At 46.9% G+C, this 24,186-nt stretch overlaps 1 protein-coding gene across 1 annotated transcript; it reads right to left on the bottom strand.

Moving 5' to 3' along the window:
* Nucleotides 1–4,937: 4,937 nt before the first annotated feature.
* NPM1 (nucleophosmin 1) lies at nucleotides 4,938–23,689 on the bottom strand. The gene is made up of 11 exons (XM_090064728.1): nucleotides 23,532–23,689; nucleotides 23,020–23,099; nucleotides 19,628–19,747; nucleotides 17,708–17,801; nucleotides 16,167–16,267; nucleotides 15,654–15,718; nucleotides 11,223–11,277; nucleotides 9,728–9,814; nucleotides 8,363–8,470; nucleotides 6,720–6,794; nucleotides 4,938–5,294 (listed from the first exon to the last, which is right to left on the bottom strand). Exons 1-11 carry the CDS (start codon nucleotides 23,593–23,595, stop codon nucleotides 5,256–5,258), a joined length of 888 nt encoding a protein of 295 aa, XP_089920854.1. The 5' UTR covers nucleotides 23,596–23,689; the 3' UTR covers nucleotides 4,938–5,255.
* Nucleotides 23,690–24,186: the final 497 nt, after the last annotated feature.

Raw genomic sequence — 24,186 nt, 5'->3', positions numbered from 1 at the left:
CAACATCCACAGCCTTGCTCAATGTGCCATTAACACACAGGTGCATTATACATGTCAGCAAAGGAAGTACAGTTCTTGAATGGAAGTAGGACTTTCCAATCTTTTTGTTTGAGGGAAAGGAATTCTCCTTTTACAAATGAGCACCCATTTAAAATTGGTTCTACTGACATTTCTTTAAAATGGTTTCTGTGCAAATTACTAATCACTGGCTTTTTGTGTCGCTGGAAAGTTAAAACTCACTAGACAACAAGAGAAGAGCCTTTTTTGACTGTAGTCACCTGATGGAATAGGAATTCAGAAATGTGACAGGCAGAACACTAAAGCATGATGTTTTGGGGGGAGGAAAAAGTTAACATTCTTTACTGGTACACCACAGAGACAGCATCATATCTCTGTAACATCTAAATGTGAAGATGTGGAGATGATATTGTGGAGAAAAAACCAAGATGCAGACAACCAAACTTACATGCAAGAAAGCTGCCATCTGTGTGATAGTTCTTAGTCATGGCAGAGATTAATTAGATTTTTCAAGACATGGCATTTTGACAAGCTCATTTGACAGCAATGTAGAAGGCATATTTCATTAGATCTTCCCAGACAATGCTGCTTTATCAGCACAAACCTATGGCCACAGCCAGACAAGCATGAATGTACAGTATGTGGAAGCAGCACTGGACCCACCATTTGCCCTTGTGCCCCCCACCCCACAAGTCCCAGGAGCTGCTTGTCCCCTACATTTCCCTGCCCCCACTGTCATCCCAGTACTGCCTACCCCCACACTCAAGCACAGGGCATTGCCCCAAGCCAGTACCACCAAGCTGGGCAGTGATCCCAAGCTCCATGCACTGGGAGCTGTCCCCCATTCCCAAACAGCTCCCCCCACTCCCAATCCCAGGCCTGACCACCATGCCTCCTGCCAGCCAGGGCTAGCACTAGGGAACCTAAAGCTCCCCAAGACTGCTAAACAAGGGCGGAGGTAGAAGGGTGAGGAGCAGCCCTGGGCTAAACTGCTGTCATAGGGCACATCCAGACATGTGTAGTCATGCGGTACGTGGCTACTGCACAGGCCAGTGTTCTCTGTGCTGCAAGGGCACACTGCCCAAGCGTGCGCTGCTCTGGTTTTTCCCCCCCTGTGGATATCCAGGGGTAAAAAAAAGTGGGGGAAAAAAAACAAACCAAGCAGCACACGCTGCTAAGCAGAGCTGGACTGAGTGGAGCTGCGCTGCAGCTGCTGGCCAGCTCCACCTGGCAGGATCACCATGACTGCAGCCCTGGGAGAGCCCCTGGATCTGAGGTGCTGGCCCCAGACTCCCCTACTGGCCCAAGGGCAACTTGCCACACACCAAAGCGCATGTGGCACAGGCACTCCAAGGGGACAAGTAGCTGCACTATAAGCTTCTACTTGTCCCCAGGAAACCAAATGTTCATGCACATCTAGACACGCCCACTGGAAAAAAAAAATCTGCTCCCAACAGGGGCACAGGTGTAGATGTGTGCCCAGAAACACTGAAATAAGCCTGAATTTTGTTTACAGAAAAAATTCAGGCATATTAATTGCACATGCCCACTGAGAACAAAACATAGGAACTCCCATCATATTAGTGTGATTTTTTTTAATTGTTTGAATGCTGCTGCACAATTTTCTGTTGGATTCAAACCTTACTGCAGCATTTATTTAAGACTAGCTTGATAAAAGACATTTATCACTTGCATAATAACAGTGTAAAATAATGTGAGTTTTGTACTTTCAATACTTTGGATCTTATTCAGTACTGTAGAGCACTCAAGTGAAGCCTGTAAAGAAACATATCTGCAAAATGTTGAATGACATTATAGACATCATCATGAGCAGACACACTGGGCAACTGAGCTGTTCCCAAAAGTCACTGATTGGAAACTGGTTGACAGTTGTGTACAGTGCTGAGACTTCAACACAAAGGGGTGAGCACAGCACCCAGCCCAACATATCTCATAGGGAGCAAGGGGCTTGGAAAGGGCTTGCACCCATACTTTGGGAGTCTCCAAAAGCAGACAACTTGTAGCTGATGGCAGTCTCGTTTTTTCTTATATTTCAATAAACCTGAATAGCCTTCTTTTGATTGGTTTACAATATGCTAGAAGAGGAAGTGTCGTATTTTTTTGGTCCTCAGGGGCTAGGGGAGTAGGATGAAGGGCTGTGCTTGAGTAGGAAGCAAGGACACCACTGATTGCTAGCCTACTTCAGGTTTAAAGTGCACTTAGATAATCTGTTATGTGCCTATTCCCTCATAAACATCTTTTTGTTGATCAAACAGAAGGGCCAGAAACTAAAAGGAAGTGGCAGATTCAAGTATTTGATGAAAACTTTGGAAACTCTTCCGTTTCATGTCCTTGTTAGTCCATCATAAGGGCCAAGGAGCTTCATCTAATTAAGTTTACCACTAACCTTTTAAGCAGCTGACAAACATGAGGAAAAACAAAAACGAAAAAAGTGTTTTCTTTACCAGAAGAGGCATCGTGTCAGTTTGACCCAGACTTGCCCAACATCTGCATAATTGCAGAGCCTCTTCCAGTCAATCTGAGGCTGGGTGGGGGGGGGCAGGCTGCTGAGCACATATGCACATGCACCCCCTTCCCCCCACCCAGCACATCAATCTGTAGGGAAGGGGTGGGGGCCACATTGAGGCTCCCACACCGAGGGACAAAATGCAGCACAGGCAGGAGTGGGGGATAAGGTGAGTGGGGCCCTAGGTGGGTTGGGTAGTGGGAGGATTGAGTCCAAGAGGGCTTGCTGAGGGCCACAGCAGGCTCCTAGGGGGCATGGACACCACCCCCCGCCCCCCAAACACCATCCGTGTGCAGGGCAGAGGCGACAGCTGCTGCTGGGTGCTGCGCTTTGCGCACAGAGCCACACTGCAGCAGTCTTGGAAGGGACGCAATGCCAAGGGGCATAACTCAACCCAGCAGCAGGACACACATAGCACTGAACTGCTCTCAGCACAGCTGCAACAGGGCTCAACATGCAAAGCGCAGCAGCAGCCACCTCTTCCCCACAAAGATTGGAGCAGCACAGGCAGCTGCAGCAGGGGTGAGGAAGAGCATGCATGCAGCAGTGATGGAGGGAGCAGGGCTGGGGCAGACATTGCCCAGCTTAAAGGGGCAGGGGGGCACAGGATGGAGCCATGAGCAGCTTGTCTGAGAGATGCATGCACCCTAGAAGGGCATGGGGGGGCATGCGCCCCTAAATCTGTGCAGGGCAGGCTGCCACTGTGGGGTGGGTCCAGGGCTGTGCCAGGCTCTTCCTGGCAAGTGAGGGGGGTGCCTCCAGCCACCTGAAAATTTGCCATAGGCCCCCAGCCCTGCCACCTGCCCCAAGAACAGCACAGCTCACACAGATCCCAGGCACGCAGCTCCCATGCCTTCACAGCATGCATGCAGCACCCCCCCCCCCCCCCAAGACAAGCCATCCGCAGCTCCATTCTGCATCTTGCCCCACGGGGGTGGGGGGGGGGAGGAGGAGGAGGATAGACTGAGGCCCCAGTGGTAGGAAGGAGCAGGGCACAGACAGAAGCAGGGACTGGGATGAGTGGGCCCTGGACCAGGTAGGTGGTGGGGCAAGCAGAGGCCTGGGGGCATGTGTGTCCCCCCCCCCCCCCAAATCTGTGTGGGGCAGAGATGGCTGCAGCCAAGCACTGTGCAGCTACACATGGCATCACACAGCTCTTGGGGCAGCAGGGTTCAAAGCACAGCATGTAGCAGCAGCCACCTCTGCCACAGACTGGGGGGCACATACCCCTCAGGCCTCCACTTATCCCACCATTCAGCCCAGCCATGGCCCCATCTCTCACCCCTGTCCCTGCTCCTGCCTATGCCCCACTCCTTCAGTGCTGGGGCTTCAGTCTGCCCCTACCCCATTTTCTCTTCCCCTCCCCCCACAGACTTACCTCCTGGGCCAGAGCAGGGGGTGGCACCCAGTAGATCCTGGGGGGTTTTTTAATTAAAAAATGATCTCCTACTTTAAAAGGTTGGAGACCACTGTCAGCTAGTAGAAAAAGAGCCAAAAAGCTCCACTGAAGGATGCAATCTATATGGACATTGGACAAACCAGGCCAAACTGATGCGATGCCTCTTGTGGGTATGCGCCGAGATGAAAGTAAAGCACTGCTTTGCTTTCTTTTCATATCTGTAAGCAGCCACAGATACTTTAACTGCCTTGCATCCCTCATTTAGCTCAGTATCAGTGAATAGCCAGCCCTATACAGCGAGTGAAGTTACTTGTAGTGCATTCAGTTGTCCCAGAAGCTGTTTTAGAAACTTACAAACTGTGCGTCATTTGTCCAAAGGAGGATTATTATCCCAGCTGTTGAAGGACTTGGACATCTAATGTTTGGAATAAAAGCTGTGATTTGATAGAGAACCTGCGCTAGGACTGGCACCCCTCTTTACCAGTAGCATGATTGTAAAAAACTTTTGAAAATTCTTAGCTCCAAAATGCTAGACAGACTCCCCTTGAAGAGAACTGGCACTTTTTTACTGCAGACCACAAAACACGGAGAAATCAAAATGCTCACCGGAGTTAACAAGTCTGGGACAGCCTCCAAAGAAAGAATACAGTTATTAAGGGGATCAATAGAAATGACCACTACACTAACTCCTTACAGTCTAATCCACAATTTTCCTCAGGAGCTACTTCTGTAGCTGCTTAAGAACGATCAGTATCTGTTTAAATGTTTAACAACAGTATATAGTGCAAGAGAGAGAAAACCATCAGCTCCAAACACAAATTGCTCCAAAAATACAGACTGGCCTAATTTCAAAAAAATATAATCAAAGATTGATGCCAATATGCATGTTGAACAAATTTTGCAAACCCTGTGAGAACTTCAGCTCCTGCAATCTTTTAAGTCAGTATTCAGGCAACTCCTACTTTAAAAAAACCCTCATCTCACACATGATACTACTTTATCAAAATACTAAATTTTATTTTCACATGTACATTTAGTCGCCCCACCGTTTCCATTTGTCTGACCACCACCACACTACTATGCCTTATCAAAACATTCCGTACATATTTGACGTTAAGCAAAGGGTGGAGTTCCATCTTTGAAAACTAAACAGGCATTTTGGACAACACATTCTTGGCAAAGTATTCTGGACGACATTTATCAGACACCGTAGGGAAAGTTCTTTCAGCATTTGTTAAAAAGGACAGCCAAATAATGGTTACAGAAATAAGACTGCAGATTTTAATGAGCTGTTTAAACTGTTTTCTTTTCTTACAGAGTCTGCCTCCACTGCCAGAGAGCTTGAATGACCTGAAAATATATGCAAAAAGAGATTAGAAATTGTAGTTAAGAACTGCAGTTACCTGTTCACAGTTTGATACGATTTAAATTAGTAGCTAAAAATCAGTCTAGAACAGGGGTGTGGCCAGTTACTCACCCTGGGACCCACATCTGGTCCTTCACTGAAGGTCAAGAGCTGCAGAGCTCCGCCCACTTCTCCAGTTAAACATTCAGGAGCCAGGGACTGGTTGCAGGATCAGGCCCCTGCTACTGCAGCACCGAGCCGCTCTGACTTTTCCTGTGGGGAGTTCACGCCCCAGGCTAACCAGCACAGCTGCAGGCCCAGCTCCAGTAGCCCCAGAGCGGAGAAGTGGGGGGGGCTTTGACTCCAGGAAGTTGCAAGTACAGTGCCGGCAACATGCATGCAGCTCATGAGCTGCAGTTTGGTGCCCGCTGGTCGAGAACTTTAGTTTTTTTTAAGTATTTTCCCTCTTTTAGAAAGGACAGAACTTCTCATTTAAATATCATACAAAAAATCCTTTCCCATAGGATGCTGAGCCTAAAACATGCCTTTTGTTAAATCAGATACAACTTTCCCCAAGGATTCAAAATACAAGTGACACTTAAACCATTAAAGTTTTAAGAACTACATTTTTTAGTGTACATTAAGAATTTAGTCAGGGTAAGCAAAAGGAAGGGTGTGGACCCGTCAGAACACTGGCTGAACTCTGCCTGCCTGCCCTGACTTATGTCAGATTAACTTCGGTAGCCGAGGCTAACTGCTTTTAAACATTTTCTTTCAAACATTTTGTCTGTATCAGATTAGCTCTGAACCACTGAAGGAAACAGGAAAATATAAAACTTTTCTTCCCTCAAAGACAAAATTCCTTCTGTTACAGGAATTTTGATAGAGAAATCCAAGACTTACAGGTTTAACCTAATACATGTTGAGTAATAATTAATTCAAGTAACGTGCTTCCTGATACCACCTTTTGGCTTGCCCTCTTACAAGAGTTCAGTTGACTTTGGGAGAAAAAAAGATGACGGCTGCCATAATCTCAATTGCAAAAGTTTCCCCTCCCAGACACCCCCTTCCCTGCCAACAAAAGAAAGCTGAAGAGCAGACTAGACCAAGTAGCCAAATTCAGCAGCAGAGAAAACCGCAGCTCATTTCCTTAGCCAATATGATGCCAAGAGGAAAATTCTGTGGATTTAGTAAGCAAGAGATAATTTACTGACCATATAAAAGCTGGAAAATATATTTTATTATATTACCTTTACCACCTTTGCCAACTAAACCCTTAAAAGTTTCCATTTCATTAATTCAAAGTATTGTTTGTGGTTTGTAACCCTTTGAAACAGTCCAAATTTGTAGAGATTAAAAACTGAAAAGAATCTATAAATCATGTTATAAAAGTTTCTGGATTACATTAAAGCTCCAGTAAATTCACTTACCTTTTGGTCCTGTGTCCTGAAACAATTCTTAACATAGTTGACAAATTTGGCTTCCAGTTTAGGAAGGGTAGTGCCCTATTGTGGAGGGGGGAGGGAAAAGCAATTTTTAGTGTTTAAGCTATTTAGTAGCTTCAAAAAACCCTGTTAAATCTTAAATCCTTAGTAGTACAAGTGGAAAACAAAAGCAAATACTGACTTCTATTATGAGATGAAATTTCAAGCAAGTTACTTTGGCAGAACTTATTTACCAAACTCAACACGAACACTTGATCTGACACTTAAGAAAAAGCATGCAATACTGTCCAGGTTCACCATTACACTGGGAATTGGCCATTGACAAAACATTCACAGCCTACACAGTCGATTATCACATACCCATCCATTACCCATCTATAGATTTGGCATCTTTTTTTGCCACTTGGTCTACACGTTGAACTGCAGAAGGTGAAAGAGCTCTTAAAGGCATTTAGAAAGGTCATTCAACACCTTCTAAGTAAAATGAAGGATTATTTTTGCCAACTTTAATAACTCTTCAAAGAAATATAAGTTTTTGCCCAGACTACTACAGTGATCAGACTAAACAGCACTCGTACCTTTGACCAAAGTTCTGAAATACAGTATTAACAGTTCTTTGTTTTGCACAAGCCATTGCCACCGTCAGAGGTCGTCCCCTTTAAAGGATAACCAGTTTAAATACATTAGACAACGTCCTTTTAAAATTATTTATGGAAGATGTATGAACCCTTAGCCCATGAAAGATTTTAAGGCGCAGTGCATCAAAATGCCTCATCGTTACAGTTTTCCTGAGGAGTCCTTGGTCTAGAACAAATGTTTACTTTTAAAGGAATCAAACTTACTGCCCAGGGAATCTAATACGGTACCAATTTTATTTAGAACAAAGTTCTTAAATACTTAAAGGTATAAAAATTGGGTTAGATTTGAGATTAGCCTGCTGCCTGAAAGAAGTTGGACAAAGTGACCAAGTACAGGTATAACTTGCATTTCCACACACAGCTAGAAAGCCACCAAAATCTTCCCAAGAGAAAACATGGGAGCATAGCAGGGCTCTGAAATTCTACCCATTTCTGAGCCATAGATACCTTACACAAGGATGTGGAGAAATGTCTCCATTCACTTGATATCCAATGCCCAGAATATTCTTAAGGCAGACTACTTAGAAATTCAACTTGTAAAAACCAGAGCAGGGCTTTTTAAAATAACAACTGCTGGAGAAGGTACTACTGGCGCCAACTTTCAACCTAAGGCTTCAACGGAAACTGTCCCTTTACTTTTCGGGGTAACTTTCTGATGAAAATTAAATGTTTTCCACGTCAGTACCTTTTACAGTGACCTTACAGCACACACTCTGGGAATGTTTGTTAACAGGTTACGATCGTATTTTGACATTGTAAACCTGTCCTATAGACAACTTTTTTCCCCTGGGCTTCTCACTTGCATAGAAGATCTCTTCCCCATTTGGACTCCTTGTTCTTCAATGGAGAGGTTTTTCATTTGGCAAGCGTTTCTCTCCACCATCAATGTAATGTGTTGCATCTCAAACACCCCCAAACTCAGTATATTTTGCTTACTTGCCATCAGCTTTACAGATGAAATTACCTGAAGCAAAAACCTCAACAGCTTACCTTCTCTACGGTTGCCTGCATTTTTGCTTTGATCTCTTCCAGTGAGAGTGGTCCTTTTGGCGATTTTGGAGTTGGCGGTTTCTTTTCTTTTTTATTAGATGCCGGTGTCTGAAACAGTTAATTTTGTTACTCGTTTTCTGAGGAAATTACAAGTTCCTAAAAACCTACTGAAATTCTTTCACAGCTTCAAATATTACTTTAAGTTATAAATGCATTGTTCAAAACGTATATGATGAATCTGTGGAATGTAGCCCATATAAGAACAAACACCAAGATTATTTAACAAATTGTTATTCTTGTTCCAGTACATAAATGCATTTCAAGAACTGCAGGTATTCAATCTTTAGCAATGCTACTAGTGAAGGCCTTTTGTTGGCATCACATGAAGTGAGGAAAACAAGTTTTAATGATTCAAGCGTACAAAAACAACTCAAAACTTATTACTGCAAAATTCTTGCTGTAATTTACTTTGTAAAATATTCAGTGTTGCTAGTTCTCCATGCATTACCCAAATTCTTTTTGTTCAAAAAATATCTATCCCTTTAAGCCCAACTCAGTTAGCCAGCAACATCAATTGTAGCACTTATGATCAATGAAGCAGGTGTTATTGCCAACTTAATCGCACCCTAGATCCTTGCAAACATTTAACAGTATACTACAGTTTGGCCAGATATTTTCTTGCCTTTCTAGCAAAAAAATTAGTTTGACCTGCTACTAATTGAAGAGTTTACATCTCAACTCTCCTCTCCCATCTTTACTCCAATTCTCCGGAGTGAATTAAAAGACAAGCTCCTATGCAAAACTAATACCAAGGTTACTGAAAAAGTCAAAAGATTATACACCAACTCAGATAAAACTGACAAATCATGTTGATGGCAGTTCAACACAAATTTAGCTTGATATATTGTGACAGCATTCAAGGAATGTCTTTGTCATAAGTTTAGATAACAGCAGGGAGGCGGGAAGAAGGACCACAAATCTTTTCCGCAGGCATGGTCTGGGAGTTTGCCAGGCAGCATTCAAAATCTTTCACAAAATATTTAGCATCTCTTTACATGCAGGAATCAATACATTGTGCAAGCCAGAAATATTTCAGACCAAACTTGTAAAAATGTGCACGATCAAAATGATGATACCAGTTTAGACTGGAATGCTAGTTATGACAAATAATCCAGGACTGCCATACCACCCAACATCCCTTGACATACTGCTGAATTGTATGGCCCTCCAAAGGGATTTAACTAAGAGATCCTGGCACTGTGGGTATACCATGTTCACTTCAAGCATACATTTAGAGTTTGGAAACAAACTTGTTTTACACCAGAATTAAAATGGTATTAAAATGGATACCAAGTAGTCACTCACATTTGATTTAGCTGGCGTGGACGGCTTCGAATCTTTTCCATTCTGTTTTGATTTCTGCTTATTTTTTGCTGAAGAATCCCGGACAGGCTGAAAGTATGCAAGTATCACACTTAACCTCATACTGCAGCACAAAGGTTGTAGTCAAGTGAAACGGTTCATAAATGGCTTCCCACCACCTAGTGGTAAGGGACAGTACTAGGAACTCCAAGTGTGATAACACTGACGAGACTAGTGCATATTTGATATAACCTACGCTAAATTAAATGTGTCATGGGCCTGTATCCATAAGAATCTAGAGTAACTATTGCTTGAAAGTCCCAGGTTAACAGGTTCACTCTTCCAATGTTCTCCACTTACAAATTTGGAAAATTCATTCAGAAAGAATCAGTGTGAAAGCTGCATAATTCAGGCATTTGAAGACAGGTTACACAGTAGAACAGAAAACAAAAATGGCATCCTTATTTGAAACCACAGCTATATTTTGACTCTGGTTTGGTACTGTATTATGGGTCCCTTTCCTTGAGCTCACCTGTTTAAAAGTGACTGGCAACCTACCTGGCCAATCTCCCCTCCATCAATTCCCCAATTGCTACCCCAGAACTGGGTATCTAAGACCACTGTGGAAGACAGGGCTGTTTCTTAAACCTTGCTTTTTTTAGGACTTACACTGCAGTTGCAGGATGTCCCAATCTGCTGGTTCCCAAGCATATGCTGCCCATGTTCCACTCCAAATCTGAAGCGTATGTTAAAAACACTCTAGGTATTCTTTCGCAAAACTCTATGCATAATCTGCATCCTCACCAGCATGACAGGATTTAAACACACAGCTCTAAATCTAGAACTGCTCTAAACACCTGCTACAAATTGCTCTGGGATGTCTATTCCTCCTACTGAAACGGAGGTACTGTGCAATTCTGTGGGGAGGGAAAGAATTTCCCCCACAGAATTGGGGGGGGGGGGGAAAATGGGAAGGGGAAAAAAAAACAAACAAAAAAACCACACACCATGCCCAAGACCCTCACTAACTCACTAGGTTCAGTGACAAAAAAAGAAGAAACGCAGATTGCGATCCCTATTCCAAAGGCTGTTTATACATGTTAGCAAATGACAATTTAAAAATAAAGCATGCACAACCAGTCTTCAGTGAAGAGATCAGAACCTATGCAAGAGCACAAATCATACTCCCTTTCTGCTACCTCTGGCACAAGGCTTTAACTGTTCTGCAAAGTGTCACCAGTCCCAAGAAAAGCCTACCTCATAGGTTACTTGAATATTTTCTCGCCATTTGAGATAAAAAGGTTTCTTAGGGATAGTCTACCCATTCTTCCTTTCTGTCTTCTCTCAAACCTGTAGTGCAGCATTTATTAAGCTAAGGGCTGGTTATCTCTACTACTGGTTATTTCCATGCTTGCACCATTAGACACTCCAATGTCTCAAAAAAGCACAATTTCTGAAAACAGTCAATTCATCATTTCAAGCATGTAAAAGGACTCACTTTCTTCACTGGAGTCTTCTCCTCTTCTTCATCTTCAAAGAAATCTTCATCATCACTACAATTAAAAGGTACGTCTTAGATATTTTACATCAGTACATAACACCATGGTGCCAATTAGCTGAAATGGGCATTTTTTTTTATTATTTAGTCCCATTTTTCACTCTTTCACTTTAAGAGTCAATATACTTCATAATAACTTTAAAAAAAAAAAATCTAGAAGAACAATATTCTAAACAGTGTACTACAGTATGGGCCAGCAACACCAAGCACACACAGCCATTTTGCTTGGCACACCACAGCCAGCCTGGGCTCTTGGGCAGCTGCTGCTGGCCACGGACCTCAGGCTGCTTGCGGCCGGTATCTGGAAGCTGCAAGCAGCCTGGGTTCCATGGCAAACTATGGAACAGGCAGCCACGAGGCTGCAAGCAGCTGCACTGGGGTCCAGAGCCCCAGAGACTACATATACGCTTCTGGACTGATGGTGGGGGAAGGGCCAGGGTTGCACTGCCCCAGCCCTCAGACCAGAGGCACACATGCACCAGCAACGAGGATCAGGCCCCTCACAGCTCCCCTGCCATCTGCCCCTGGCACACTAAGTCAAAGTATGGATTATGGTTGCGGTGTTTCTGGCACTCAAGCCAAAAGCACCGATTATCCCTGTTTAATGTTTTGTTATCCAAACTAGAAGTGTCAAAGCAAATTTAGAGAATTCAAAATTTGGAGCGTTTTCCTGTCCACCTTTTACATATGCTTACCATGCTAGCAATAAATGTGACCCGAGTACGTGAATTTTGTCACTACCCACATACACATTATGTAAAACACTGGTGAGCTGGTCGATTCTGAAGTATCGACAAGAAAGTTTTTAAAATATTTTAGAAACAAGCATCTCACTACACAAAAGCAAATGGAAAAATACTGTATTTTAATCACATACAACACCTCTGAAAGAGATACACACCATGTTTTTGAAAGGCAGAATGAAGAAAAAAAAAGTCCCTGAAAATACCAGTACGTAGCAGCTTCTGCAGTGAGGGGCTGGGGGAAGAAAGTATCCATAGCCAGCAGCTAGGGAGTCCCATGTGCAACATAGCACAGCAGCAATACTTTTTGCTGAAGCAGAAACTGCTATAAGCAAGGAAATAATGCAATAATGTGCACCCCAATTTCCAGCTGTGCATGTTGCATGCAAGAAAACACACTGATGATAGATATCTCATCCTACTTACAATTAAACATAATTTTAGGTATGGGAACAGGCAAATGTTCTACCATATATAGTGGGGGTAAACCAGAATCAAACCATTCTAGAAAAAGGTCAGATATGTTGGGGACTGAAAGGAACCATCTCCTTTGTGGACACTGACTTGGGTTAAGGGAACACTGTTGATGGAAGATAAGTAGCTAACTTTATGCATATATTAGGGCTAAATACAGACAGTCAAAAGGCCAAGGCTGAATCTATTTAATCTTTGCAGGTTAATCTAAACTGCACAGATGGAACCAATAAGTGAACTTTCACTTTCGATTCCCACTATACAGCCAGGTGCCTGCAGTGTCTCGGGCCAAAAGCCAGGGGGTACTAGAGCAGCAACTCTAAACCTTTGTACCAGGACCCATTTGTAAACTTTGATGGCCAGTCCTGACCCAGTAAATAGTTCAAGTAGAAAACAGCCTCCTTGCTCTGCTGGTGCCCCTCACTCCTAACCTATTGCCCCCAGCCGTCCATTGTGTGGGGGCAATAGGATAGGGACAGGGGTGGCTGCTGGTGCCGCACACTCCCCGCTCACCAGCCCTCCTGACACCCCCCGCAACAGCCCCCCAGACATGCAGATACGGACACCTACTCCAACAGGTAAGTGTGTGGGGGGAAGGGGTGGAGCAGGGCAGGGGAAAGGGAAGTTGCTGGGGGGTTAGATCAAGAAGGGAGGGAATGTGCCCACTCCCAGGAGCAGGGCTGGGTGGGGGTGAGCAGAGGTGCCACTGTGAGCCACACGCATGCCAGGTGGCCTGACAGGAGGTTCACCACTGCAATTCTGCCACTGCACCCTGCACTACCATCCCACGGCCACCTGAACGGCTTTGTGGAGAAGTGGTGCAGGGCGCAGCGGCAGCAGCGTGGTAGCAACCACCATGTGCAGGCCATGTACGTGCCGCCCGGCCAGGGGATAAAACAGGGGTCTTGCATGCAGCGGCATGGCTCCGCAATGGTGTGGGGTGGTGGCAGCTGCATGTGGGGGGGGCTTTGTGGGCAAGCGCTGCCACCACATAGCCATGCCCTTCACCCCTGGATCCTAGAGGTAAGTGGGGCTTGGGGGCCATGGGACAGGACTGGGGAAAGATGGTTGGGGGCTGAGGGAGCAGGGGTTGCTGCCAGCCCCAGGTAGTGCATCACAGCAGGAAGAAGGGCTAGGGGTAGGGGTGCCCCTCTGCAGGGGTACTTTGCAGGCAAGTGATACAGGGTGCAGTGTGGTGGCCATGTGCGAGCCACACACATGCCACCCTGCCAGCTGCCCAGGGGAGGGAGGCTGGCACATGGCCACAGCACAGCTCCATGGCTGGCTCTGCAGCCATGGCAAGGGATGGGGGTGTGGGGGCTTGCATGTGGCCACCACTGCTGCTTACCTGGAGGCCCATGATGGCAGTGACAGCTGCTGCCTTCAAAACCTCCTGTTGCCGTCATGGAGCTGGAGCCATGCGGCCAGCCGCCGGGGGGCAGCATGGTGGAGGCCGGGCGGCACACAGCCATTCCCATCCCCATTACCACCTGTGCTGCACCGCTGCCACGAGCTGCACAGTTCCAAGCATGGCTCCACAGAAGCAAGTTTTGTACACAGTGGCCATCACTGCTGGCATGGGCTGCCCCAGTCATGGGTATCCAGGTAAATGCCAGCAGCTGCCATGTGCAAGCTGAAACCCAACCCCCACCGGCCACAGAGCCTGCCACGGAGCTGTGCTCTGGCCACATGCCAGCCTCTCTCTCCCCCGGGGAGCTGGCTGGGCAGCATGTATGCGGCCTGCACATGGCAGGCACCACCACACTGCCCCGTATCACTTGCCCACAAAGCACCCCTGCAGAGGGGCACCCCTGCTCTCAACCCTTGGCCCTGCTCGCAGCTGCAGTGCGCCACTGAGGCCAGCAGCACCCCGTTCCCTCAGTTCCCAACCACCTTCCCCAGCGCTGCCCCACAGCCCCACTTACTTCCATGCTCCAGGGGCAAAGGGCAAGTCTGAACCTGAGACCAGCCTTGGCTGCTTCAGAGGCTCAGGCCCCACCCCCCCCCTTCCCTCCAGCCAGGGCTGGGGGGTTTCTGCCCTTTTTGCAAATCAGCTCTTGCAGGCTGGAGCTGTGCCAGCCTGTAAGAGTTCTTTGCAAAAGCAGAGAATCTGCGGATTTCTCTGCTAAAAAGAGAAATCCATGTTTTCTCCGATTAAAAAAACAGGGAATCCATGGTTTTCTCCTCTTTTCCACGGGAAATGGAAAACCCATATTCCTGGTCATGACCCAGAGGGTTGAGAAACACTGCACTAGAGCACACCTCCCAGTTTAGCTGGAACAGACAGCTTGGGCCAAGGCTACCTTTCCCATCCTGCAAGGAGGGATTTGCAAAGAAGGTACAAAGCATCCTAGGATGCTGAGGAACTGAGAGTCATCTTGAATCTGGAGGGGATTTGGGACAGAAATTCAGTAAACCAATTCGAACTAAATCAGCCAAGTCTGATACTACATCCATCTGGGTTTATCTTAAACAGGTTTCAGCCATTTTGAAAGTGGTTTATGTGCACTGAACTAATGTTGCGTTACAGATCTGAACCTGTTTCCAGTCACTTATATTGGTTTGTGTGCATTTCTGTCCCTATGAGCTTGAATGCATCTTTCAATATCAAAATTGGTTATATAAGCTGGATCCACTAATTTAAAAGGAACATTCAAAATTAAAATAAATATTTTAAAAACTTCAGATGTTTTCTTACTGAAGACCACTCCTCCATCTCCAATAACAGCAAAGCCAAATCTCATCTCAGATCAAGTCTGTTTTCAACTGACCGTGTAACTCTGGGACTGTACACTAACTCTTGGAATCACTCCAGCCAAAGCTTCTGCATTCATTTATCTGCCTCAGAAAATTATTTGTGTTCTACCAGATGATCTATAACATTTATCTAAAATCTTGCATGTTTTTTCAAATGAAACCTCCAGTAACTTTCCCAACAAGTCAGTATTGGAATTAATTAGTATATCAGCAACCTTATTTTGAAATTAGACATTTTCAAGGAGTAGAGATTTTCCTAGTATAATGAAAAGCAAACCCTAAACAAAATTATCAAGATCCAATTATGCTATGGTTGTTTCATATTGAAATAATTATGCCTGAAACTACAAGTTCAAAAACCACCATGGAAACAAAGTAAGAAAAAAAAAATACACACTCATCATCATCATCGTCGTCGTCATCTTCATCCTCATCATCATCTTCTGACAATTTCATTTTTTTCTTTAAAAAAAAAAAAGAAAGATTACATATTTCATTACTTTTAAGAATTATTGGTTCTAATCACAAAATACACACAAGGATCATGAATGGGAATCTGCTCTTCTGCCAAATTGATATTCAGATGAATTATGCCATCTACATAACCAATTTAAGTAACTGGCAATTTCATAAACAGGACCTCATACTGAAGTGGTGAAAGTAGACATTCCTGCTATTTATAACTGAACTCCAGAAGCTTCACAATAAAAACAAATTAAAGCTGCAATACCAACACACACATACAAAAATAGCAAATACTTTAAAACTATGTATTTGTAGGTCCTGTTAGAATTCCAAGTTCAGACTCATCTCCATGTCAACAGATGCTACATCATTGTGGGAAATGCAGCTGCCTATTCTGCTCTAGGCAACAGAATCAACTGTTCCAAGAAAGAAACCTCCAATCTACCTGGGGTGTTTTCACTGTTGCACCACCTGCTGGTCTTTTTAAAGGGTTTACCATCTTCACATCATCTTCCTCATCATCTGACTCTGGTTCTTCCTCTAGGGCTAAGCAAATAAGATAGCAATACATGAAATTTCATATGCATGAAAATAGTAAATTTAGCAAGTAAGAGCCAAAAAAAAGAAAAAGAAAAGAAAAGTGTTATCTATATGTAGAACAGGAGTGTTTAGCCTCTGGCACAGGTCCAGAATTTGTCAATGGGGAAGACCATTAATGTGGCCACACTTCCCTGTTCCCAAACCCAAATGGCCACTTGGCTCCCTTCCACACCGCTGTGGGGCAGGTGAAGCTCCACTCCTGTGCGTGTCTGCATTGGGGTGGCCCTGCCCCCAGTACCTCTTGACATAGCTCAATGAGGCCTACCCCATCTACAAGGTTGCAGCTAGATCTGGCCCACAGAGTGGGCACTGTCCATCCAGCCCACCAGACAAAAATGTTGGGGCACCACTGACCTAGAGTGATCATTTTACCTGTAAGCAGCGGTTTCAAGGTAACGTAGTTGTGAATTCCCAGAAAGGGTGAGGTATTATACGTTCACCCTAACTTTTAAAACTAGATGCTTAAGAGAAAGTACCACGCTACTTTAACAGAAAAGTGGTCTTTTTGGACTGTTAAGATCAGAGAAAGCTATAAAACTGGCTGCTCGAGAAAATAAAGTCCCATAGTTTGCATGAGTAGCCACATATGCGGTGGGGGGGCGGGAATGAAGAGACAGGGAGGAGAGAGAATAATTCTATCCTGCTCAGGTCTGAAAAAGCCATGACAAGGGGAGGGAGAGGGACCAAAGACCCACAAGAAAAATAAAGCTCTAAAAAAAGGATATGTTCAAGTTCCCAGTATTTTCTTGGGTCTTTACAGTTAGATCAAAAAAGTCACTTTCACAGAAAAGCCTATTGCCAGAGAATAAAGTTTTACTGTTTGTTCAACCCTAAGCCTACAGGGCTCCCCACAGGTGGGAAAATTTGGCAGCAGGAAAGCAGTGGCACCACTCTTCCACCATCAAAATTTCTAGATGAGTGGAAAGTAGTGGAACCTGCATGCCAAATCAGACACTCATCCCAGGATGCCGGGACCCAGCACCCAATCCCAGGGAGCTGGGAGGGGGTGATCCCATGCTCTAGGGCCCAATCCTGGCACCGAGGCAGAGCTGAGCCTGAGGGCCCATTCCCAAAGCCTGGCACGCAGAGGCGGCAGCCTCAGGGCTGGATCTGTCCTGTGGACACACCCTGCCCCACAGGAGCAAAAAAGGTTGAGTGAGCCCCACTGGGCTTCACAAACACAGGACACAGGTTTGCCAGTAGGACTAATACAGCAGCTTGATAAGTATCCAACACAAGGAGTTTTATCAGGTTTTGACACAAGCTAATCTAATCTGGTCAGTTTATTGAACTGGTTAATCTGTTTGGAAAATTATTCACCTTGCATAAAAAAAAGTTTTAAAAATAAATGGAGGGAAAGGGGAGAAATAAAAATAAAATACTTGCCTACAAGGTGCTGGCCACTAACATAAACAGGCCCTGAACCACATTTCAATCTCAAAACCACTGGTGGAGTGATCTCAAAGCCGCCTAAAGAAACCTATGAAGAAAGTACATTGGTTACTTCAAGCACCGACAGCAAATTAACAACCAAGTGCTGGGAGAAAAACACTGAAATTTAGAAGCACAGTGAAAAAGCACGCATTAAATAAAGCAGCACAATTGTGTAACCGTATCTCAGGGTGTATAGGTTGACATGGTATATATAAGTTGACCAGATCTTCCTGATACAAAGTTAAGAATTTCATAGATCCAGTGTATAAGTCAACCTACCTTTTTGGATCAGAAATATGGCGGTCAACTTATACCAGGACCTGTGTACCCTCATTGCAGGCCAGGCACCTGGTGTGTGGACATGTGCCACAGTGCTGCTCGCAGGAGACAGGGCTGGGCTCAGCTGGCAAGGCCCTGTCCCCTGCAAGTGGTGCTGCCTGGGTCACACCAGCCTAATGTCGAGCCCACCACCAGTCCCAAGGGATGGGGCGCGCCAGCCAAGCAGTTCGCCTGGCCCTGTCTGTTGCAAGTGGTGCTGCTGAGGACCAAGACCAGCCCCATGCCCTGCAAGCGGTGCTGAGCTTGCCACTCTGCTGGTGCGGCCCCATGCCCTGCAAGCGGTGCTGAGCTTGCCACTCTGCTGGTGCGGCCCCATGCCCTGCAAGCGGTGCTGAGCTTGCCACTCTGCTGGTGCGGCCACGGCAGCACCGCTCATGGGGGATGGGGCCACACCAGCCAAGCCCTGCACTGCTCGCAAGGGATAAGGACAGGCTTGGTGCTTAGCTGGTGCAGCCTCACCCCCTGTAGGCAGCACTGCCTGGGCTGCAACAGCTGAGCACCAAGCCTGGCAACACCAGCTGAGCAAACCCAGCACCACTCACAGCAGACGGGTACCAACTTGGTATTAGCTGGCACAGCCCCATCCCCTACAAGCAGCACCAGGCTCAGCTGGCATGGCCCAGGCAGCGCCACTCACAGGGGATGGGGTTGTGCCAACCGAGCACCAAGCCTGGCTCCAACCCTTGCAAGAGGTGCTGCAGCACATGCCCACCCCCTGGGTGCCTGGTCCACAGTGAGGGTGCACAGGGGCCAGTTTAAGTCGAGTCCCGAGCCCGGTACCACTCAGAGGGGACAGTGATATGGTGTGCTAATCAAGGCTGAATTTTAAGAGTTAAAAAAAAAAAAAAAGCAAGCTCCAAAACTTAATTTATATACCGTGAAATATGGTACTTCATAAACACTCACTGACCCACCCACCCACAAAGCGGGGGAGGAGAAGCACCAGCTAGAGATCTTTAGAAGGATCTCTGGGGTCTGAGAAGTCTCTCTTCAAAGCAGACTGACACCAGTGATATAAGTCGCAGAGGTGTAATTAGGCCCTCAATGCCACCCTTTCACTGTCCATTTTCAAATTAGTTTGCACAAAGTATGCTAAAGCAAGATAGTACATGTGTTCCCAGGATGTTCTGGATACAGAGGCCTTTGATACAGAAGTGGCTGAAACTTCTGGATGTAGTAAAGAAGTAACTTGATTCAGACTAGATAAACTTCCAGTGGAACAGTAAATTTAAGCAGCCAGAAGCACCCCATGAATATTCCCATATTTTACTATTTTACAACTGAAATGTTTAAAAACTAATCTACCTGCTATGTCTGGGAACTAAGTTTGTAAAGGTTTACAATTGAACCAGCCTGCCAAAACTCATGAGTGAACTGCCTAGACAAATTCAACTATTTTAGTTACTGAAGCACAAATGAAACAAATTGGAATGTAATTTTTTTTTATTCATTCAGATGCCTAATCTGCTACTGTCCCTTCCCCAAGACAATAATTTATATCAAGTTTAATGATGTCAATACAATTGTCCTTACCGTAGGCTGCACCGACATTTTCAAAGATGCAAGAGTGGCTTTAATAGGGTTCCCCTCGTAGTCCAATGCCTCTGCTTCTATGACATGCAATTCATCTTTGGCACCAGCTCCCAAACTAACCTATGCAAAGAATGGAACATACCGTACATTATTAGAAATATCCCTGATTTGCAAAACTTGAGCATTAACTTGTAAATGTATATGAAACCTGAAGTGGGTTTTTTTGTCTCAAGACTAGAGGCTCTCACAGATGTTCTTCCTCTGTTTTTGCAGGAAAGCTGTTGGTGACTTAACTGTTATCAGCATGACACTGAAGCTGTGACAAGTTAATTTGCAATAAGGAAATGATTATTACACTATAGTTTTTAATGCTGCATGATTTATTCAACAAGGCCTAAACTTATAAAATAGCTGTTTTATTCAACCTATTTTGCAAAACCTAGAACTAAATGCAGTAAACAACTTGGGTACCTGGTTCCTACACTGGAACCTAGTGATCAGAAATATAAACTCATGCTCCCTAGGTAACAAAGAAATGTTCGTGCTGCAGAATGGCCCTACCGGCTCAGCAAGCTGCTTAAAGGAAGCCTCAGTATGAACCTTAGAACATATGCGACAGGTGCAGCTGAGGGCAACTTACTCTTCAAACAGCACTGTAGACACTCTTCTGTAGTTTAGGCATCAACTGAGCGAGGAGATACATCTCCAACCTCAAGAGATTTTTGAGACCCAGCTAAACAAAGCCTTGGCTGGGAGGTCCTGCTTTAAGCAGGGAGTTGAAGTAGGTGACCTCTTCAGGTTCCTCCTAATCTTAATTTTCTATGATTCTAAGCCATACTCAAACACTGCTGGATCTAGAGTGACTATGATCAAACTAATCTCATAGATCAGGGGTGAACCAATCTTTTTGAATGTGGGGCCGATCATGAACTTTTTATCATCCAGTGGGCCGGCAAGAGCAGGCGCACTCACATGGCCTGTCCAGTCCGGCCGTGGCCTGGAGGTGCAGGGGTCAAGGGGCAGCCTCGAGGATGCTCCCACACCTGCATGCCTGGGCTCAGCAGCCAGGGGGACATGCGGGGACCTTACAAGGAGGTGCGGGACATGCAGGGACACCCCTCTGCTCCCTCCCCCAGGGCAGCCCAAGCCTGAGCCCGAGCCCAATCCCAACTGGCAGGGCTCCCTCCCTCCTTCCCTGGGGCCTGTAACTCACCACCCTCAGCACGATGTCTGCAGATGCAGGGGAATGCGGGAGCAGTGCCAGCTTCCCACCCCGACAGCCACAGCAGCATCTCCTGCAGGCCTGGCCGTAGCATCCCTCCAAGCAGGCATCCATGCCCCCACTGCACCACAACCTGCTCCAGCCCGCATGGCCAGTGGGGACCAACATGCAAATGAGGAAGGGAAGGGCAGGGCTAGGAAGGGACACCATGAAATGAGGGTGGGAGGGGAGAAGCCACACCACATCAGCAACGTCAGTGGTGCATGTGGGAACCTTGTCCCTTCCCCAGCCCATCAGTAGCCGTTAGGAAGCTGCTATGGGGCTGGGGGAGGGACAAGGGGTGGGAATTAAAGTAAATATTATTTACTTTCATTTCCCGTCTCAGCACCTCGGGCCTCAGAAAACAGCTTCGCAGGCCACATGGCAGCCCGTGGGCCGTATGTTGGACAAACCTGTCATAGATCAAGTAAATCAGTTCGGAGATGTATATCCTTGTTCCTAAAATAGCATCCATAACACAGATGGTTATAAAAAAGCAAGCAGAAGCTAGATACCAGAGGAAAACTCTATCCTGCCTGTACCTGTATGTAATAGTACCTACATGGATGTGTTGACAAGTGAGAACACATGCATTTCACCTCATCTGCTCTCTAGAGTAGATTTGTGTAGTTCAGCTGGTGGAACAGCTAGCCAGTACCAGACAAGATCTGTATCCAGGGATACCTGGCACGTGGCTTCACTTGTATCTGTTACAAGATCTAATTAAAGCTATTGTTTTCTGGATGACCAAGCTGTATACATTTTACATAGGGGTATTGTAGACAGATGCATGCATTAAACACAACAATTACATATGTAATGCAAGTCACTAGAGGTTCAGCAATACATCTGGGGGCTGGGCTACACTGTACAGGGGAGGCGGCTGCAGCCACCCCAAATTTTACCATAGCTTGCCCCCCGCCCCCATCAGCTACTGGTATTGGCCTCCCCCCCCACAAAAAAATAATCGATATCAATGCACCCCCCACAAGTTACATATAACATGCAATACAGAGAACCTCCATTTTCATGTTGAGAGCTGAAAAGCAAACTGGTAGCCATGAAGTGATAACTGTAAATTTTGATTAAGCTATTTAACTGACTTGGGTAAACCCAGAAACAGCATGAAGAACCTAAAAAGCCTTCTTTGCCATTTTCTCTGTTTGTGTTCACTGGACTCAGAAACCTTTATTACAAAGCCAGCAAAACATCTGTTGGCACATTACCCAACCACCTTTAAACACCATTTTCCCCCACCACCTGCATCCCCTACACCAGTTTGGATCCTCTGGCACAAATTCTGCCTTTTACTCTAGCAAATAGTTAACATTTACTAGCTTGCAACTTGCTCCCTTTTCTTTTTAATTTCAACCTTCCCTTCTGATATTTTTCTGAATATATAGGGGAAAAAAATGTAACAGACCCAGATGGTGGTCACATGTTAAATGCTTATTTCTCTAGGACCTCTCTCCTTACCACTGAATGACTGCTACAGGTTTTCTACTTGCCTCTCACCATTCATTTCCCAGGCACCACAGGAACTTGTTTGCTTTTTTTTTTTTTTTTAAACCGTTGTAGGCATGTCCCCATCAATGCTTATCCATTTGCTTCAATTCAAATAGCAGTTTTCTAAATAGACAGGAAATGGCCTGCCCTATCCCTTTCTTCATCTTTTATGCCAAAGAGTTTCAGGTGCAAGAGTGGGCATTAAAAGGGCACCTGATGCTCAAAAACTTACACAACAGTTCTCCCAAATGTATATTTGGGTCCAGGAAAAGACATCACAGAAAATCCTTAGTCCATTTACAGCTCCTACACCATCTTGGCTACAACAGTGCTCCCATTTCAGTATTTCCCAGATTTCCAACAACCATCCGCTGAAATGAGGCCATTGACCCCAAAAAGCCACAATGAAGACTTAATGTTGGGCAACCTACTGGGGTAAACCCAAGCTTGTCAACAAGTTTGGACAGGATGCTCCACATCTGGGCGACCATCAGCAAACTCCAGCAACAAGCTACAGGAATTGTTGCTGCCTTTAAGAACCGGACTGTGGTCTCTGAGATCCTGCAGCAAAAACCCTCCCCTCAGGCTACCCTGCCCTGCCCTGCCCAACCCAGCCCAGCCCTACCGTCCTCAGCGACAACTGATGCTCGTTCTCCTCGTCATTCACTTTGAAGTGGAAGTCCTTGTCCGCCTTCAGCTCGCAGCCTGCGGGTAAGAGAGAAGACGACGTCACAAGTGCGTCCAGGGCCACGAGCTCGCCCCTTCCCCGCGCGGGGCTTGAGGCCCGGCCCGGCCTCTGCAGGCCGCGCCCTTCCCGGGACTTTCCCGCGCCGAAGAGCGGCCTGCAGCCGCGATGGCTTCACGCCCCCGCGCCCGGAGTCTGCAGGCCCAGCCCGCCGCCGCCACCCCCGCAGCACAAAGCGCGCCCGGGCCCGGCGGGGGCTGCAGGCCGCGGCGCCGCCACGTGCTCGCGGCCGCCACGTGCGGGGGGAGGGGGCGGCGCCTGCCGCGCCGCGCCAGCCTAGCAGCGCGGATGCAGCCGCCGGGCCCGACTGCGCGGGAGGCAGCCGCCGGGCCCATCAGCCTGCCCCGCCAGCCTGCCCCGCCTCGCACCACCCCACCCCGTCCGCGCGTTACCGAAGAGGAAGGTCTGCGGGCGCAGTGGGCCCATGCTCTCCACGTCCATGGCGCTGTCCTCCATCTCCTCGGTGGCGGCGGCGGCAGCGCTGCGCTCCGGACGGAATCGCACTGAGGGGGGAGGCCCACGCGCCGCCCCGCACTTATAGTCCGGAGCTCTCGCGAGAGCGCCGCCGCGCCCCGCCCACCGCGCGACCCTCGGCGCAGGCGCTCGGCACTGCCTGCCGCCCTCCCCCCACCTCGAGCCCCTGGCCGGGGCGGCCACGTGCGCCAGCGCAGTGCTCCGGCGGCCCCCGGGGCATCCGCGCGGCCTCTACCGGGGCAAGCTGGCACAGGGGATGAAGGCCTGCATCTGCTTCACGGCCACCGGCACTCGAGACCCGGGGGAGGGTCTCGCAGAAAGGCAGCGCAGGGCGCACGTGCCGCAGCCTCCTTTCAGCTGCTGCTTTTCTTTTCTTTATTCTGAGATGACTCGCACGGCGCCACGCTCAGCGCCACCCATACCGCTGTGAAAGAAAATCGGTCTGGCACACTGGCTGGCTCCCTGGGAGAAGAGCGGGGTTAGGACACGCGTAGGTAAGCCCCAGCTCGGCGCAAAGAGCCGTGCTGCGCGGCCCGCGCATCTGGGGCGCAGGCAGTGGAGCTGCGAGGGCCC

This window comes from Crocodylus siamensis, chromosome 10 (genome assembly GCF_052110815.1).
Source record: "Crocodylus siamensis isolate JL-2025a chromosome 10, ASM5211081v1, whole genome shotgun sequence".
Classification (NCBI taxonomy): domain Eukaryota; kingdom Metazoa; phylum Chordata; order Crocodylia; family Crocodylidae; genus Crocodylus; species Crocodylus siamensis.
This window is presented reverse-complemented; position numbering and strand designations above follow the sequence as displayed.

Bases quoted from the DNA above. Each gene is read 5' to 3' on its own strand.
- NPM1 (XM_090064728.1), bottom strand. From the start codon at position 23,595: ATGGAGGACAGCGCCATGGACGTGGAGAGCATGGGCCCACTGCGCCCG. The intron at 15,719-16,166 runs GTAGATTGGAGG...TTTTTTTTAAAG, and splicing joins CAACAGTGAAAACACCCCAG to AAAAAAATGAAATTGTCAGA. The intron at 8,471-9,727 runs GTGAGTGACTAC...TAACTGTTTCAG, and splicing joins CCACGCCAGCTAAATCAAAT to ACACCGGCATCTAATAAAAA.